Here is an 18,396-nt window from a genome sequence, read left to right as displayed (position 1 = left end):
GGTTCGTGCAAAATAAGGAAGTTGAAAATGTTAACGGTGTCAGAGGAATGAAGACTTCCCGGTGGGAGTGACCCCACGGACATTCCTGCCTAAGGTGTGGAGGGACACCCCCAGGAGTGAATACTCCCTACGCGCATGCTTGTGCCAATGTAATGTGACCTGTTTCCATCTAGCCTCGATTCCAAGCCGCTGAGAAATTCAAGGGGCTGGAGTCGAGGCTAGTTTCCATCTAAAACAATTTAGTATATAGATCTAGTAGAATGAAGAGTCAGGATAAAAAGCAAGGTTAATAGCAAGGTAGTAAAAGTAATAGACAGCAAGTGACAGCTGGAATGTAGACCTATGCATGTGAATGAAGAGCAAGGTTGCAAGGTTAATATGGGAAAGAACTGGAGCCAAGTACTGAGCTGCAAATCGCCCAAATGTACAAGTGCACAATGGGTTGTGATTGTCTGTGGCCTCTATTCAGCAGCAGAACATGCAGTGGCAGCAACAACTGTGGTTTATTTGCTATTGCCGCTGCAGTGGAGTACGAGCAGTTAAAGTTAAAGGTTGGAGGGACTACCCAAGTGGAGCTCCCTGCGCTGGAAATTTTAAGACAGGGAACTACACCCTCATTATGACATCATAATTAGCTGCGGCCTAGCTACAAGCTTATTACCTCTGAACAAGAACTAAAGTCTGTTAAATAATATACAGCAGAATTGCTAAAACACGTTACTGTAAAACAAGAGTATAAATATAGGTTATAGGCTGAGTCCAAGGTCTCTATGGGGTTTTGAGAACCGAAGGCCCGAGGCTGTAGCATCCCGAGCATAGCGAGGGTGCTACTAAGGGCCTAAGGGTATCAAAACTCCATAGTGACCGTTGGACGAGGCCTATAACTGATTTAGAATACAGTAGACTCTCGCTATTCCGGCTCTCTGAAATGCGGCCACCTCGATATACCGGCCATTTGGTTTGGCACGGAATGCTAGCTATATGTTTTCTACATAAAACTCGACCTGAAGTACGGCCACTCGCTATTCCGTTTACCGGCCAGTGCTGGCTGTCCCAAATAACGTAATTTTATATGTGTATTACGGCCGGATATGATGTTTTGGGTGTGGTTTAGTAAATAAAATTGGATTACACTTAAATAGAGAGCAGAATGATTCATTATCTTTCATTATCCTCGAGACAAGAACCGCAAATCAGTGATTAGATTCGAGGTAAGGTCTTTTTTAAGCCGCGGCTAATTATCTGAAGTACGGCCACCTCGCTATTCCGGCCAAGCTGCATGGTCCCAAGGGTGGCCGGATTAACGAGAGTCTACTGTAGTGCTAAGCAAGCTAAGCTATTATTAACACAAAGAAGACTCTGTTTCTACAAACCTCAAGCAACATTAAAAGCTTTGCTCTGGCTAGTCTACATAAAAAAAACTCACATTGAAGGCAGTTTCCGTCTCTTGCATAGCAAAAACAGTTAATAGAAAGTTGCTGTTTTTGATGATGCACTGCATCATCGTTACTATGACTTCGGTGTACTTGTGCATGTATAAAATAGATGTTGCTAAGCATTCCATGTATGTTTGTATGTAATATCATGTAAAAAATGTTAAATGCATGTAGAGAACGTATATGGACCTCCATAGAAGACCTCTGAATGACTGAGAGGTCTCTATGAGAAATAAAGGACCTCCAAGTAACCAATCAGATTGCACCATTTGTGACAAGCATTTTCTAATTATTATCATTCAGAAGCGTCTAAAAAAAAAGCGGTTCTTCATTTCTGCTTACAAATTCATACTTTATCCTTGTCAATTGGTTGGTTAAAACACCTATCCAGGAAGGCTGGGCTGATTCAATGTTGTGGGGCCACCCCTGGCCCCCCTGTTCCTACTTCACTGCGCTGCATACCACGAATTGCAAAGAGACAATTTGGATCACATCATCCTAAATGCAAAATGAGGCACCACCTTGTACGTTGTTTTGAAATGAGAAACTAAAGTTTTGGAAGTCAAAAGAACTGAATAGCTAGTCGCAAGAGACCAGAGAGATTTTCCAGCATTGTGATTACTATAATTATACTGCCCTTGTCTGCACCCTGACTCCTACGAGGAAATGATACAGTGTGATATGTGCGACTCGTGGTATCATTATACGTATTAAAGTATCTCCACTCAGTTGGAGGTTCTATAGCTAGTTGTAGATCTAAATAGAATTTTTAGGCTTTCGTTATCTTCCACTGCTGTTTTTGTTTTTCATGCACTATTATAATTATTGTGATGGATGTTGTTGTTTCAAAATTGTAGTGGATAGGAAAATGTGAACAGAGTGTATAATAATTATAAGTGTATTATGATATAAGTGAAGTAAGTCACTAATGATAGGGAACAGCTATATTTGTAACAGGCATCTCACAGATATATAACAGTCTTGAACTTGATTGTATATAATAATTATAGTCACTGCATGGTGCAGTCTTTTGAGGATGTACTTAGTAGCCCTAGATCGTCAAGTGGACACCCCTTTAGATCTGGGGCCATCGACCTGGTGATCTCGGAGACCCACCTCCACCAATAAACTGAACCTTTGTATGTACCCTTAATCCTCTTTATTTTCTGTACCCTCCACCTTTCATTGTGTCTACATAGAAGCCCATTCCCCTGTATATACACTACCTTACATGCTATTATTTTCAATAAAAACAAAACAAAAAAAACTTAGTAGCCCTAGCGCCTCCGCTGAAATCTCTCTCAAGTTAAATTTGGGGGGAGTCATTTTTCCAGGGGGGTACTCCTAGGCATGAGTGACCGGGGGTCACTGGTACATGGTGACTATAGGTATAGGAGTGACCGGGAGTCATTATTTGGGGGAGTCACTCGCGCCTATGACAACGGAACTGTAACAGGAACTAGAATCCCAGACCGCACTAGCCCCTTCACTGGCCTCCCCAAGATCAGATGGGCTAGATCATCTACTTCCTTCAATCCACTTCTGCTCGTTGTGACGTCATTGTTTTACTGACCATAAACGTTGTTATCTGCAGATACTGGTGGAAGGTTAGCGCATGCGCAAGCAGTCGATACCAGGCCCACTCTTCGAGGAAGTGCGGCCTGGTTAAGTTTAGCACGTAGCTTGATCAATAAAAATTATGCCAAATGGCTCATTCAAGTTTTCGCTGATGAGTAGTCACATGCATAGCCACCTGTTAGTGTGTGCAGAGGTTATTCATGGTTTGTTTGTGCATTATATGCACTTTTAGCTTATGAATTTTGATGCCTTACACATACCTCTAATTATGGGCTGCAAAATGAATTGAATACCATATTTATAAAGACTCACGAGATCTGCATGCAAATGAATAATGTCATACAGCATTGAGTATTATTGCTTGACAAACTATGCCATATGATGGATACAAACACAATGTCATGACAATGTATAGGCTATAGGAAGTTTGTTTTCCAACTTTTTTTACACTTTCAAGTGGCAAATGGTTGCGCAAACTATAATTATAGCTAAGTACAAAAACTTGTCAAAACTCTAATTGACTAATAAGTGACTTACAAACATAGTGCTGGATGTATAATTATGGTGCCAATGCAAATATTAAAATAGCAATTGAAAATTTATGTAATTAAGTCGGTGACAAAGTTGAGTTCTGAAGTTCAGTAACACAAACACGATGACGTATATATATATAACAATACAGGTGCAATCTAACGTAGCTACACATTTACTTGTTCATTGGCATGATACAAAAGTTTTCAGATATGAAACACTGAGAGTATACGGAGTTTCTCTCTCAACTGATCATAAGTTGCCGTCTCCCTGGCTGCCCACTTCTGTAGCAGGACAAGTGCTTGTCTGGTCGGCTCTGCTCCTCTTGTCTCTCTCTTGATGCTCACAATGTCTTTAAAAGTGAGGGAGAGGGGAGAAGCAAGACACTGCCAACGAGAGCCAATAATGGCAGCAAAAGATTGAAGAAAGTCCTCGTCAGGACGGAGGGATGAATTGCTTTTCAATATTTTCTCTTGTAGAGGCACATCTATACATACACAATTTAGAAATCATAAACTCCATGCACGCATGAATAAGCATGAATAATTATGCACACTAATCTTAGTACTTACTGTGTTCTTGTGAGATTTGATTTGCTTTCTGGGACAATCCAATTGAAGGTTGACTGAGAGCCTCTGCCAAAATTTTCCAGGTTGGTTCCTGAGACAACCACAGTCAAATTACTTCTTCTTTCTTAGCAATGCCACCAGGAAAGGTTGCTTCATTGTCGATGTCATCTAGTTCGATCCAAGGGATTAAAAGATTTAGTCCTAGCAGTTTCCATTGAGCACCTAATACTCCTTTCAAAGCAGAGCGAACCAAGAAGGTATCCATCGGAAACAACAATTCTGTAAAAACGTGTAACCGTATAATACGATTGCGATTAAAGGTGCGTGCATGTGTGTGTGTGTGTATGTGTGTGTGTGAATGTGACTTACTCAAGTAAGATATGGCCCAACTTGTTGGGCAGATCCAATCTTTGATCGGAGAGGAGAAGCATTGTCCTTCTTTATCCATGACTTGCTCAGTGCCTTCTGCTAATGCTTCTTCGATATCTCTAAGAGCATATTTAGGTGCGTTTCTAGCATTCGTAAAAGGTTCATCCTTGAGGTTGTTTGGATCAAGAAGGTAAACAGTAGGCACTATACCAGCACAGAACTCTATTTTTGCTTGAACGACCTTTTGAATAACTAGTTGCAGAGTTTTGGAACATTTGACTTGATTTTGGACGTCACTCCTTGTTAGTACAATCAACTCTTTACTATCTGCATCTTTAGGCATATCGACAAAAACCTCCACTCCATTCTTCATAAGCCAATGCAGACCAGTCGACCAGACACGACAGCGAGGATTAGCAGCATATACCTCTGCGATCAAAGAATTCGAAGTTGTAGTTGAGAGTATGTGGCTTCTTGGTAGGTCTTGCTTTAATGCAAAGTTGTGAGAGAGGTGAACGATAAGCACATGTAGAAATCGTGTTGGGAAGAAGTCAAATCTCTTCCCAAATCTGTCACCATCACATTTAGCACACCATCCCAAAGTAATCTTATCACCTTCTGATTTTGGCCATTGAATTTCCTCAAGCTTGAGATCACATAGAGCAGGGAAAAATAGATGAGATTTCTGTTTAGCGGCACTTTCTGTTGGTAGTGTCTCAGAAGTGATTTGAGAAAGAGTGTGGTCCTCTTCCACGTTCAAATTCTCGATTTCATAACAGTACTGCAGTTTAAGTAGACTTTCTTTTGTGATGTAATCTGGTAGCACTCTCTCCAGTAATAATTCTGGAATAATGCCTACGCTGAGCTTCAGTTGATCGATGGGCTTGGTGAGGTCCGCTTTAGCAGACTTTGAAAACAGTTTATTGTGTACATCTGATGTGAATGTTGATATCTTGAGAATGATTATGTGGTTCTCAATGGAATCCCCTTCTCTCTCTATCACCATTAGCAGACCCAAATCATGTAACTCTCTTATGAGATTGTAGAGTGATGAAGAAGTTAGTGGCAGTGGAAGTCCAGTCTCTTCAATGTGAGAGATAAGGAGGTTTAATTTGCAAGCTGGAACGTGTTCAAAGTCTTTTTTCAACAATCCCAAGAGAGTGCTTGTCTCCGGTGAAAGTCCGATGGGGGATACTAATTTGGATAATTTATTTGCGAGTTCCTTTATGTCATTCACTACAGTCCCTCGTTTACGACAATCAAGAGCAACACTTTGTTCTATGTGTAAATCATCATTCTTGGAGCTGCTACAGAAAGTTTGGGATACGCTGTCAAGCACACATAAAGTTTGTTTAATTAACACTTTGTTAATTACATCAGCATGGCTTCCCACTGGTAAGATAATTGTGTTTGAGAATTGCGTAATATTGTATGATAGAAATGAAAGCCAGTAGCTGTATTTAGTGACAGCAGCTTCTTCGCCTTTACTCAAGTCACAAAGTATCAAATAAATATTACTTCCTTTCGATGTGTTGATTGACTCCATAATTGCAGCATGTGAGGAGTAGTACTCGGAATCACCTGCAAAATCATAGAGTATCATTCTTCCATAAGCACTACTGTCATAAGTACTTGGAATAATGCCTGCAGTGTGAGGTACTACAGTTGATGTGCTGAAAAGGTTGAAAAATCCTTCTTTTTTGATAGTCTCAACAAGCGTGGATTTCCCTGCACCGGCATGACCTACAACAAATATTCTGGTGAGGTTCTTTTCACCCCCAAACTCTTGTTGAGCAAGTTTAGCTAGTTGCCGGTAGGTTGATTGTATTTCTGAATTATGGTTTTTGAAAATTGCAACAATTTCATGGCTTCTCTGAAGTTTAGCTAAATCAAGGGCGGTCTTGCCATCCTTATTTCGAACAAATAGTGGAGCATTGTATTTCTGCAATAGTAAGCGTGCACAATGAGCTTGCCCATATATTGTTGCTGTGTGAAGAGGTGTGTTGCCATTATTATTTACTTGAAACACTGTCCAGTACTGGAACTTGCAAAGGATTGTTCTCAACTTCTCTTCTTCAATATGAGGTGTACAACACAAAATATGCAGAGGTGTGTTCCCATCGTAGTCTCTAATTGATGGATCCACCTTATATTCAGCAACCAGTTTATTCAATAGTTTTATGTGACCATTCTTGGCTGCATAATGAAGCAGAGTTTGACCATTATATCCTCTGACATGTGAACTGCAATCGAACTCTTTAATCATGGCATGAATCACAACTTCATGACCATTTGCAGCTGCTAAACACAATGGGGTAGAGTTTGTATCGTTAGTGACATTGATATCGATTTTGTGTTGAGCAATCAGGTGTCTGACTGTTTCAACACGACCTGCACAGGCTGCAATATGTAGAGGTGTGTTTCCATTATCATCTCTACCTGCAGAATCGAGGGCACATTCTATCACCAGTTTGTTTATTACTTCTATATGACCACCATCACATGCTTTGTGAAGGAGAGTTCGGCCATTCCACCCTCTGACATGACAACTGCTGTTGAATTCTTTGAATAAAGCATCCAAAACATCTGTATTACCAATCAGCGCAGCTTGCATCAATGGTGTATTGTTATTATTATTAGTGCAATCAATATCAGCACTGTGGTTAATGATAAGGTGTCTCACTGTTTCAACATGTCCTGCCATGGCTGCAATATGTAGAGGTGTGTCTCCATTGTTATCTCTATCTGCGGAATCGAGGCCATATTCCATCACCAGTTTGTCTATCAGTTCTATATGACCACCATTGCATGCATAGTGAAGGAGAGCGCGACCATCGCGTCCTCGGACATGACAACTGCTGTTGAATTCGTTGACTAACGCATCAAATACATGTGTATTACCAGCCAGCGTAGCTGCCATCAAAGGAGTAGCATTTTGATTGTTAAGGCTATTAATATCAGCATTGTGCTTATTGATCAGGTGTCTCACTGCTTCAACATGTCTGTACAATGCTGCAATATGTAGAGGTGTGTTTCCATAATTATCTCTATCTGCGGGATCGAGGCCATATTCCAATACCAGTTTGTCTATCAGTTCTATATGGCCACTATGACATGCTTGATGAATTAGAGTATAACCATTGCATCCTCGGACATGACAACTGCTGTTGAATTCTTTGACTAACGCATCCAAAACATGTACATGACCATTCATCACAGCTAGCATCAATGGAGTATTGTTATTATTATTAGTGCAATCAATATCAGCACTGTACTTACTGATCAGGTGTCTCACTGTTTCAACATGTCCTGTCCAGGCTGCAATATGTAGAGGTGTGTTTCCATCATCATCTCTACCTGCAAGATCAAGGCCATATTCCATCACCAGTTTGTCTATAAGTTTAATATGGCCACCATCGCATGCTTGGTGAAGGAGAGTGCATCCATGATGACCTCGGACTTGACAACTGTTGTTGAATTCTTTGACTAACGAATCTAAAACTTGTGTTTGACCATTCAGCGCAGATAGCATCAATGGTGTATTGTTCTGGTTATTAGTACAATTGATATCAGCTCTGTGTTTACTGATTAGGTGTCTCACTGCTTCAACATGTCCTCTCCAGGCTGCAATATGTAGAGGTGTGTTTCCATCATCATCTCTATCTGCAAGATCAAGGCCATATTCCATCACCAGTTTGTCTATAAGTTTAATATGGCCACCATCACATGCATGGTGAAGGAGAGTGCATCCATGATGACCTCGGACTTGACAACTGTTGTTGAATTCTTTGACTAACACATCGAAAACTTGTATTTGACCATTCAGCGCAGCTAGCATCAATGGTGTATCACTCCGATTAATAGTGCAATTGATATCAGCTCTGTGTTTATTGATCAAGTGTCTCACTGCTTCAACATGTCCTCTCCAGGCTGCAATATGTAGAGGTGTGTTTCCATTATCATCTCTATCTGCGAGGTCGAGGCCATATTCCAATACCAGCTTGTCTATCAGTTCTATATGGCCTGCACCATAACATGCATAGTGAAGGAGAGTATAACCATTGTATCCTCGGACTTGGCAACTGCTGTTGAATTCCTTGATTAACGCATCCAAAACATCTGTATGACCATTCAGTGCAGCTAGTATCAATGGTGTATTGTTCTGATTATTAGTGCATTCAATATCAGCACTGTGCCCACTGATAAAATGTCTCATTGTTTTAACATGTCCTCTCATGGCTGCAACATGCAGAGGTGTGTTTCCACTATCATCTCTATCTGCGAGATTGAGGCCATATTCCATCACCAGTTTGTCTATCAATTCTATGTGGCCTTGTTCGCATGCATAGTGAAGGAGCGTAAAACCATTGAAACCTCGGATATGACAATTGCTGCTGAATTCTTTGACTAGCACATCCAAAACAGTCATATGGCCGTTTAGCACAGCCAACATCGATGGAGTGTTGTTGCTATTGTCCGTACAATCAACTTTCACCTTGTAACGAACAATTAGGTGTCTCACTGTTTCAATATATCCCATAATTGCTGCCCTATGTAAAGGTGTGCTTTTTTCATCTGCAGGATTGAGACCATACGTTAACACTAGTTTGTCTATCACTTCTATATGGCCATCGTAATTTGAATAGGGAATCCCCCCTGTTGCAGCATAATACAAACCAGAGCACCCCATTTTATCTTTTAACAAAGGGTCAATACCATATTTTGAAATAAGAGTTTCCAAGAGCAGAATATGTCCTCCAAAACAGGCACAGTGGAGAATAGACAAGCCGTGGAAACCTTTCTTTTTAAGTTCTGCTTTTTTCGCTTTAACTAACCGATCAATCAAGTCTTTGAGACCAAGTGATGCAGCTACAAGCAATGTAACAAAGCCTTCATCCTTATAGTCTTTAAATTCGATATAATCGAGAAAAAATCTCGATATCATTACCATATTTTTCTCAGAATCATTGTAATACTCAAAAAGAACATCCTCAAAGATTTTAACATGATGAGAATCAATCCGACTACGACTGAAGGAGCATGGCAGTCTTATTCCATTGCAGAGTTGTCTGCCACACATTGATAATAGAACCAACATGATAATTATTTGCACATGTTTATTCTTAGCAGCAAAAAGCAATGGTGTATTACCGCCATTATCAATAGCTCCTATGTCAGCACCAAAGTCATTGGCTAGTGTCCAAACCGTATCGAGATGACCGTTAGCACATGCAAGATGAAGAGATGTTTGGTTGTGTGAGTTTCTGACGTCTATTTCATATTGCTTTGTTTTCAACAACTCTCTGACCTCATCTGAGTCCCCACAGCTTGCAGCAGTGTGCAGGGGAGTATCACATGACTGGCTGTCATCAGCCATTCTCTGTGTGACTATACACAATAAAGTATATAGATATAAATTTTAAGCCTATAGTGCTATTGTTACTATTATAGCCTTTAAGTATATTATTATAGTACTGTATTAGCAGGTATATAGTCTAAAAAAGTGGTGAGAATCGCGAGCTAGTATAATCCGCCCAAAGAGTCCTGGTAATGCATCAATAAATGCCATACAGCAATAATGCCCAGCTAGCATGATTGTTAATTTTAAAATCGTGATTATGCTCGCCAAATAATTTATTGCTCATTGTGGTCAGATATCAAAGGATTGTACTACTGTTGTAAATACAGTAGCTGTACATGGATGTATATGATTATTACCCGAGGCGCACGTGGGCGGCCACGAGTATAGTAGCTATAGTACGTTGGTTTTTTTGTTATTTTTTTTATGTTATTTTTTTGTTATTTTGAATAATTATGTGAATCTACTCTATTTCTATTTCTACCACGCATTATAGGCACCATTTTAACAATTACGATAATAATCGGCAGGTTTTGGAAGTACAGGTCAGTACGAATCATAGTAGTAGGCCTGGTGGCCATGATGGATTTACTGATGGTTAATCATATCTCCTTGGCCTTTTGTATTTATAGTGTTAATGTAGAGTCATGTGGCCATTATCTATAGTTTGATGTTACTTGTGCGATGACATGGGGTCTATGTTGTGCTTTGGAGAAATAATGTGGATTCCCACATTATTCCTCCAAAGCACAATTCAATAGGTGATTCAAAAATAATAATAGGAAATTTTAAAAGAATAATAGGCTGTTAACTTGAGCATAAAAGAATAGCGTAATAGCTCGAGCATAATCTACCAACCCCTATTTATGATTCACTGCCCACATCATAATGTCCTTGATTCTATTTCCACCACGCATGCATACAATGATCTATGTGACACAGCATAGTGCGTAAATGCTATTCATACAGTAATCGTATTCATACAAAGGTGAAACACAATGAGTTATCAATCAAGAAAAAATTCACCTGCCCGTTTGCTAAGAGAACCTTCCTGGAGTGACCTAAACGTAACATCGACTGATTTTTCAAAAACTTTAATTTTTACACAAACGACACCCTGTAGAGTAGAAGAAGGTATTATGAGACGGAACCAATATGAGACAGCTGTTTAAAACAGGAGTGCTTCAGCTATTCTGTCTGCATTTAATAGCACTACCACTCTAGTATTCTTTCCAACAGAAATTTGGAGTTGTATGCTTGTGTTGACAAAGATACCACAATAGTTTGTTTTAAGTACAGAATTTAATTGGAAAAAACATTTTAAGTGACCAAATTTAAGTGGGTGCCAAATGTTTTGTAGTAAAATTCACTAGGTATCTGTTAAAACAGGAGTAACTGTTTTTATAGGCAGAATAATCACTATATTTTACATTATGTTATAACAGCCAATTAGCGTTAAAATTAATTAATTGCAATGGTGTCTCATAATACTAATACCCGAATCACTTTGAACACTAAATGCTAGCATTAGCTGCGAACAAAGCGAACAAAGCACTGTCACTAATTTTTTTTACTTGCATGCAAGCCTATTGACCATAGTAGTTAGTGAACAGGCTATTTAGCTCCCTCAAGATTTATAGATAAATTCTGTTCTATACTGAAAGGAATTGCTGCAAGACTGACAGGGGGTCAGAAACATTTAGAGGTCTCATAATACCCCCTTGTACTCTATTCACTATGGCTGCAAGCAGCGAGTTTGTTTAATACCTGATGCAGTCTTGCAGTCTGCTTGGTAGCTTGTTCAATGCTTGTTCAGGGCTCATTAACATGTAGCTGACAGTGGGAGGGGCTCGAATCAAATCGAAATTGAAAGCTGCATTAATTTTACATGTAATACATGAACGGTATTTGCAAGAGGAATCCATTCTAACGATCATTACCACTAAAAATGCAATGGCTGCTAGGCTGAGCTACTCGAACAAGGTGATGCTAGCTCCCATGGTGAGGATAGGCACACTCCCCACACGACTATTGGCCCTCGAGTACGGAGCAGACATTGTATACAGTGAGGTGTGTGCTCAACAAGTCTAGCACAGTAGCTACCACCATCACACGATCACATGCATGCATCCCCTCAGGAGCTTATTGACCACAGGATGGTGCAGTGTCAACGCCTCGTGAATCGTAAGAGCCTCCACAGTGTATGTACGAGCACATTACCCTCCCCTCCCCCACACACAGCGATATTGGACACTGTGGATTTTGTGTCTCCTGACGGCCGCTGCATGTTCAGGACATGTGAGAGAGAAAGGAAATACGTTGTCTTTCAAATGGTGAGGTCTACTAATAGAGTTCGTGTCACTCTGTAATCATGGAACCCTCTCTCTCCGTGTAGGGCACTGCCGACTCTGTGAGGGCCGTGGAGACTGCTAAACTGGTGTAAGTAGCTCACTCCCATAACCACACCCCATTGACCATACCCATAGTGAGAGGGACGTTGCAGGGATTGACGTCAATATGGGTTGTCCCAAAGACTTCTCTCTTAAGGTAGAAAAATACTGAAAAGTTTATATTTGAGTGTGAACACATCTCAATGTAGGGAGGGATGGGAGCTGCATTGCTAAGCAACCCGGAGAGAGTGCGTTCCATCCTCACATCTCTTGTGTCGGCCGTGTCTCTACCGGTGACATGCAAGATACGACTGCTCCCCACCCCCCAGGCCACCTTTGACCTCGTGAAGGTTATCGAGAGCACTGGAGTAGCAGCTGTTGCAGTCCACGGCCGGTGAGTGTGTGTGTGTGTGTTGTGTGTTATGTGTGAGGGTGTGCACTGTAGGTCGATCAAGGAGCGCTCCACACAGCCGTGTCACTATGATGTCATCAGGGAGATAGTCAGCAGAGCCTCTATCCCAGTCATAGCCAAGTAAGAGTCCTACACTACTAGCCGTGTGTGTATACTCGTGTGTGTGCAGTGGTGGCTCCAATGAGATAACAAGTTACAAGGACGTGGACAAAATCAAGTCTCTCACTAGTAAGTTCTGTGTGTGTGATGTGTGTGTCAATGATCGAGTGTATCGTGTGTGTGTGTGTGTGTGTGTGTGACGTGTAACTGCAGGCTGTGAAAGTGTCATGATAGCCAGGGCAGCGCAGTGGAATCCATCAGTATTCAGGTAACTTATAAAAATGCCTGTTAATGATGTAATCTGAATTAATCGCAGACATGAGGGGGCACTAGAGATTGATGATGTCATAAAGCGTTACTTGCAGTTAGCAGTTGACACTGGCAATGGATGCTCCAACACTAAATACTGTGTGTGTCAGATGATGGCTGATCGTATGGAGGGACCTCTTGGGGCACGTCTACATTCAGCCAAGAACATCAGAGAGATTTGGTGAGACAGTCCTACATCACTAGAAGACAACCTTATCAAGACAGGGTGTCAAAGTGGTTATTAAATTTATCTCCTGTAGTGATTTGTGGGGTATGACTGGTTACCATGACGCTGCCGAGGCTCGTAGGAGTGATGTGATTGAGGGACTTTCCCTTAGGGAGCAGAAATCATTGGGTGTGGCCAGCTTCAGTCCAGGAGGGGCCAAGAGACAGAGGATGGATGCCGAGCTAACGGAGGAGGGAGTTATGGAACTCTGCGTCAAATATGAGAGGTATTTGATGAACTGTAACTGGTGGGTGTGGTTTAGTGTGTCCATACAGACGTGACTACCCAGCACACACCCCCAAGTCAGAGCTACTAGAGCATTGCAGTCAACGCCACCTCGACCCTCCCTCCTATAACACAGTGAGTAGTGCTCGTACATCACCCCTCCACACACACACAAACACACACACACGTCATGCACACACACACACACACACACACACACACACACACACACACACACACCATGCATACACACACACACACACACACACACACACACACACACACACACACACACACACACACACACACACACCATGCACACACACACACACACACACACACACACACACACACACACACCATGCACACACACACACCATGCATACACACACAAGGTGGAGCGTTCTCGTGATCGATTGTTCAAGTCAGTGTTGACTGTGTGTGGAGACAAGTACTCCTCTAGCTTCTGGTGGGATATCTATTATGGTAAAGGCAGTTAATCAGTCGTTGTTTCCGTGCACAGGTTGAAGAGTAAGAAGTCATCAGAGCAGGCAGCAGCCATTGTGGCACTGGCAGTATTGGGACTAGATGTACCCACCAAACAGTAGCCATAGCAAATATTTCCTGTTGTGTTTGTACAGTTGTCTTTTTTCAACCACTATTTATGTGTCAATGACAAGAAGTTCATTCCAGAGTACAGTAGCACACTAGCCGGCCTCCTTCACTGGTCTCCCACTCTTCGAGGAAGTGCGGCCTGCATTGAGATCGAGGCTATAGTACACATGCAATTAGAGATTTTACTTTAGTAGAACCCTTTGTTTTGGTACTGGTCAAAAAATGAATTGAGCGATCCTCTTCCCACTTGAACATTTTCAATTTCATGGCAGTACTGCACCTTAAGTATTTTGTGATGTACGTACTCTATTAGTACTCTCTATAGCAATATATGATTCTAGAATAATGCCTGCACTGATTATGAGTTTGAGTTAATCGATGTGCCTGCTAGCATGGTGAGGTCCGCTCTATAGCAGAATCTGAACAGTTTATTGTACAGCCTATGTGAACGTTGAGATCTTGATAATCATTATATATCAATAGTCCCCTTCTAGCTCTCTCTATCACCATTAGCAGACCGTAATTTTCTTAATAGAGTGTATATAACTATATATATAGTGACGAAGAATTTATAGGCAACAGAATTCCAGTTTCTATGTGAGAGAACGGATGTGGCTTAACTTTGCAAGCTGGAACATGTTCAAAGTTTTTTTCCAGGAGAGAGTTTGTCTCCGGGGAAAGTCTGATGGGGGATGGTAATTCTAACTATACAGTTCCTCGCGCTATAACATCAATTAAGAGCAACGATTTGTAAATCATCAATCTTGGAGCTGCTGTAACAGAACTTTTGTACAACAAAAAAGCTATAGACAAAAATCACTTGGGGGAAGCATTTGACTAATAAGAGAATTGACAACATTAAGAAACTAGTAAAGGGCTAACAAAATTATGCGATTTTTTGAAGGTTGTATATTATTATAGAGTATTGCAGGCAGTACAGAAATTAAATTGCAGTAGACTAGAACGTATTGTTGCTTAAATTTAATGGCTAAGCATGAGTTCTGAAAGTTCAATGACACAAAAAATGTATCTACAGTAGATGCGTTAAAGTAGCGATGTGGTGTGATGCATGATACTAAAGTTCTCAGATATGAAACACTGAGAGTGTACGGAGCCTCTCTCTCAACTGACCATAAGTTGCCGTCTCCCTGGCTGCCCACTTCTGCAGCACGATGAGTGCTTGTCTAGTCGGCTCTGCTCCTCTTGTCTCTCTCTTGATGCTCACAATGTCTTCAGAAGTGAGGGAGAGGGGAAAAGCAAGACACTGCCAACGAGAGCCAATGACGTCAGCAAATGATTGGAGAAAGTCCTCGTTAGGACGGAGAGATGAATCTTTTTCGAGAATTTTCTTTTGTAGAGGCACATCTATAATTATTATATAATGCACGCATGAATAAGCAATTAATATAGCTAATGATTGTGAGGTACTTACTATGCTTTTGTGAGATTTGACTTGAATTCTGTGACCATTCATATGCAGATTGACTGAGAGCATCTACCAACACTATCCAGGTGGGTTCTTGAGACATCCATAGTTGAATTACTTCTTCTTTCTTAGCAATGTCACCAGGGTATGATGAGTCATTATTCTCAATGTCATCTAATTTGTTCCAGGGGATCGGAAGACTCATTCCTAGCAGTTTCCATTGAGCACTATTTACTTCTTGCAAAGCAGAATGAACCAAGAAGGTATTCATCGGAAAAAACAGATCTGTAGTACAATAACAAACAAAGTAATTAATTACGCGTGTATATGTGTGTGTGAAACTTACTCCAGTAAGATATGGCCCATCTTGTTGGGCTAATCCATTCTTTGATCGGAGTGGAGAAGCATTGCCTGTCTTTATCGGCAACTTTCTCAGTGCCTTCTGCTAGTGCTTCTTCGATATCACTAAGAGCATATTTAGATGAACTCAAAGCATTCGTAAAAGGTTCATCTTTGAGGTTGCTCGGATCAAGAAGGTAAACAGTAGGCACTATACTAGCACAGAACTCCATTTTTGCTTCCACTACCTTTTGAATAACTTGATGCAGAGTTTCAGAACACTTGGCTTGATTTCGGACGTCACTCCTTGCTAGTACAACCAGTTCTTTACTATCAGCTTCTTTAGGCATATCGACAAACACTTCCACTCCATTCTTCATAAGCCAATGCAGACCAGTCGACCAGACATGACAGCTAGGATTGGCAGCATGTACCTCAGCAATCAAAGAATTGGAAGCTGTAGAGGAGAGTCTGTGTTTTGTGGGCAGGATTTGTTTTAGTGCAAAGTTGTGAGAGAGGTGAACGATAAGCACATGAAGAAATCGTGTTGGAAAGAAGTCGAATCTGTCACCATCACATTTAGCATTCCATCCCAAAGTAATCTTATCACCTTCGGATTTAGGCCATTGAATGTCCTCAAGCTTGAGATCACACAGAGCAGGGAAAAATAAATGAGATTTCTCTTTAGTGGCACTATCTGTTGGTACAGGTTCTGAAGTGAGTTGAGAATGAGTGTGGTCCTCTTCCACATACAAATTCTCAATTTCGTGACAGTACTGCAACTGCAGTAGACTTTCTTTTGTGATGTACTCTGGCAGTACTCTCTCCAGTAGTGATTCTGAAATAATACCTACGCTAAACTTGAGTTGATCAATGTGCTTGGTGAGGTCAGCTTTAGCAGACGTTGAAAACAGTTTATTGTGTACATCTGATGTGAATGCTGATATCTTGAGAATGATTATGTGGTTCTCAATGGAGTCCCCTTCTCTCTCTATCACCATTAGCAGACCCAAATCATGTAACTCTCTTATGAGAGAGTATAGTGATAAAGAATTTAGTGGCAACGGAATTCCAGTACCTTCTATGTGAGAGATAAGAAGGTTTACTTTACAAGCTGGAATGTGTTCAAAATCTTTTCTCAACAATCCCAAGAGAGTGCTTGTCTCTGGGGAAAGTCTGACGGGGGATACTAAATCGAAGAATTTCGTAGCAAGTTTCTTGATGCTATCGACCGCAGCTCCTCGGTTACGGCAATCAAGAGCAACACTTTGTTCTATGTGTAATTTATCAATATTGGAGCTGGTGCAGAACTTTTGTGATACATCGTTTAATACACGTAATACTTGTTGAACTGACGCTTTGTTCATGAAATCATCAGCATGGCTTCCCACTGGTAAGATAATCGTGTTTGAAAATTGCTTAATATTGTATGATAGAAATGAAAGCCAGTAGCTGTATTTAGTGACAGCAGCTTCTTCACCTTCACTCAAATCACAAACTATCAGATAGATATTACTTCCTTTCGATGTATTGATTGACTCCATAATTGCAGCATGTGAGGAGTAGTATACAGAATCACCAGCAAAATCATAGAGTATCATTCTTCCATAAGTATTACTGTCGTAAGTACTTGGAATAATACCTGCAGTGTGGAGTTTTACAGTTGATGTGCTGAAGTAGCTGAAGAAACCTTCTTTCTTAATAGTCTCAACAAGCGTGGATTTCCCTGCACCTGGATGACCTACAACAAATATTCTGGTGAGGTTCTTTTCACCAGCAAATTCCTTTTTAGCAAGTTTATCTAGTTGCTCATAGGTTGACTGAATTTCAAAATTATGACTTAAGAAAATACTACCAATATGTTGATTTCCCAGAGCTTTAGCTAAATCAAGGGCCGTCCAACCATATTTATTTTGCACAAATAGGGGAGCATTGTACTCCTGCGATAGTAAGTATGCACAATCAGCTTGCCCATATCGAGTTGCTGTGTGAAGAGGGGTGTTACCGTTATTATTAACTTGAAACACTGTCCAGTACCGGTGCTCGCAAAGGATTATTCTCAATTTCTCTTTTTCCGCATGCAGGGTACGACACAGAAGATGCAGAGGTGTGTTCCCATCATTGTCTCTAATTGATGGATCCACCTTATGTTCAGTTACCAGTTTATTTAATAGTTTTATATGACCATTTTGGCATGCATAATGAAGCAGAGTTTGACCATTGTAGTCTCTGACGTGTGGACTGCAATTAAACTCTATCAGAGCATGTATCACAATCTCATGACCATATGCCGCAGCTAAACACAATGGAGTACTGTTCTGATTATTAGTGCAATCGATATCAGCACTGTACTTACTGATCAGGTGTCTCACTGTTTCAACATGTCCAAACATGGCTGCAATATGTAGAGGTGTGTTTCCATCGTCATCACTAACTGTGGATTCGAGGCCATATTCCATCACCAGCTTGTCTATCAGTTCTATATGGCCACCTTCGCATGCATAGTGAACTAG

General features: G+C 40.9%; 3 protein-coding genes across 3 annotated transcripts; 1 reads left to right on the top strand and 2 right to left on the bottom strand.

Moving 5' to 3' along the window:
• Positions 1–3,405: 3,405 nt before the first annotated feature.
• Positions 3,406–11,650, bottom strand: LOC135344772 (serine/threonine-protein phosphatase 6 regulatory ankyrin repeat subunit A-like). Its single transcript, XM_064542060.1, has 5 exons — positions 11,610–11,650; positions 10,869–10,959; positions 4,484–9,871; positions 4,118–4,393; positions 3,406–4,032 (listed from the first exon to the last, which is right to left on the bottom strand). Exons 3-4 carry the CDS (start codon positions 9,858–9,860, stop codon positions 4,221–4,223), a joined length of 5,550 nt encoding a protein of 1,849 aa, XP_064398130.1. The 5' UTR covers positions 9,861–9,871; positions 10,869–10,959; positions 11,610–11,650; the 3' UTR covers positions 3,406–4,032; positions 4,118–4,220.
• A 114-nt stretch (positions 11,651–11,764) lies between these two features.
• LOC135344793 (tRNA-dihydrouridine(20) synthase [NAD(P)+]-like) lies at positions 11,765–14,185 on the top strand. The gene is made up of 14 exons (XM_064542089.1): positions 11,765–11,912; positions 11,981–12,026; positions 12,084–12,175; positions 12,238–12,281; positions 12,329–12,389; positions 12,442–12,626; positions 12,678–12,764; positions 12,814–12,872; positions 12,957–13,011; positions 13,060–13,233; positions 13,313–13,504; positions 13,554–13,638; positions 13,899–13,972; positions 14,027–14,185. The coding sequence occupies exons 1-14, from the start codon at positions 11,796–11,798 to the stop codon at positions 14,109–14,111; spliced, it is 1,356 nt and encodes a 451-aa protein (XP_064398159.1). The 5' UTR covers positions 11,765–11,795; the 3' UTR covers positions 14,112–14,185.
• A 676-nt stretch (positions 14,186–14,861) lies between these two features.
• Positions 14,862–18,308, bottom strand: LOC135344779 (uncharacterized). The gene is made up of 3 exons (XM_064542069.1): positions 15,891–18,308; positions 15,551–15,829; positions 14,862–15,483 (listed from the first exon to the last, which is right to left on the bottom strand). Exons 1-3 carry the CDS (start codon positions 18,274–18,276, stop codon positions 15,203–15,205), a joined length of 2,946 nt encoding a protein of 981 aa, XP_064398139.1. The 5' UTR covers positions 18,277–18,308; the 3' UTR covers positions 14,862–15,202.
• Between the last annotated feature and the right edge of the window lie 88 nt (positions 18,309–18,396).

Source organism: Halichondria panicea, chromosome 12, assembly GCF_963675165.1.
Source record: "Halichondria panicea chromosome 12, odHalPani1.1, whole genome shotgun sequence".
In the NCBI taxonomy this organism is placed as follows: Eukaryota; Metazoa; Porifera; class Demospongiae; order Suberitida; family Halichondriidae; genus Halichondria; species Halichondria panicea.
The sequence above is the reverse complement of the archived record's forward strand: the minus strand, read 5'-3'. Positions and strand labels throughout refer to the sequence as shown.

Bases quoted from the DNA above. Each gene is read 5' to 3' on its own strand.
- LOC135344772 (XM_064542060.1), bottom strand. From the start codon at position 9,860: ATGGCTGATGACAGCCAGTCATGTGATACTCCCCTGCACACTGCTGCA. The intron at 4,394-4,483 runs GTAAGTCACATT...ACGTTTTTACAG, and splicing joins TTGGGCCATATCTTACTTGA to AATTGTTGTTTCCGATGGAT.
- LOC135344793 (XM_064542089.1), top strand. From the start codon at position 11,796: ATGGCTGCTAGGCTGAGCTACTCGAACAAGGTGATGCTAGCTCCCATG. The intron at 12,027-12,083 runs GTAAGAGCCTCC...CCCCACACACAG, and splicing joins GTGTCAACGCCTCGTGAATC to CGATATTGGACACTGTGGAT. The intron at 12,390-12,441 runs GTAGAAAAATAC...ATCTCAATGTAG, and splicing joins CCAAAGACTTCTCTCTTAAG to GGAGGGATGGGAGCTGCATT.
- LOC135344779 (XM_064542069.1), bottom strand. From the start codon at position 18,276: ATGTTTGGACATGTTGAAACAGTGAGACACCTGATCAGTAAGTACAGT. The intron at 15,830-15,890 runs GTAAGTTTCACA...ATTGTACTACAG, and splicing joins ATGGGCCATATCTTACTGGA to ATCTGTTTTTTCCGATGAAT. The intron at 15,484-15,550 runs GTAAGTACCTCA...TAATAATTATAG, and splicing joins TCAAATCTCACAAAAGCATA to ATGTGCCTCTACAAAAGAAA.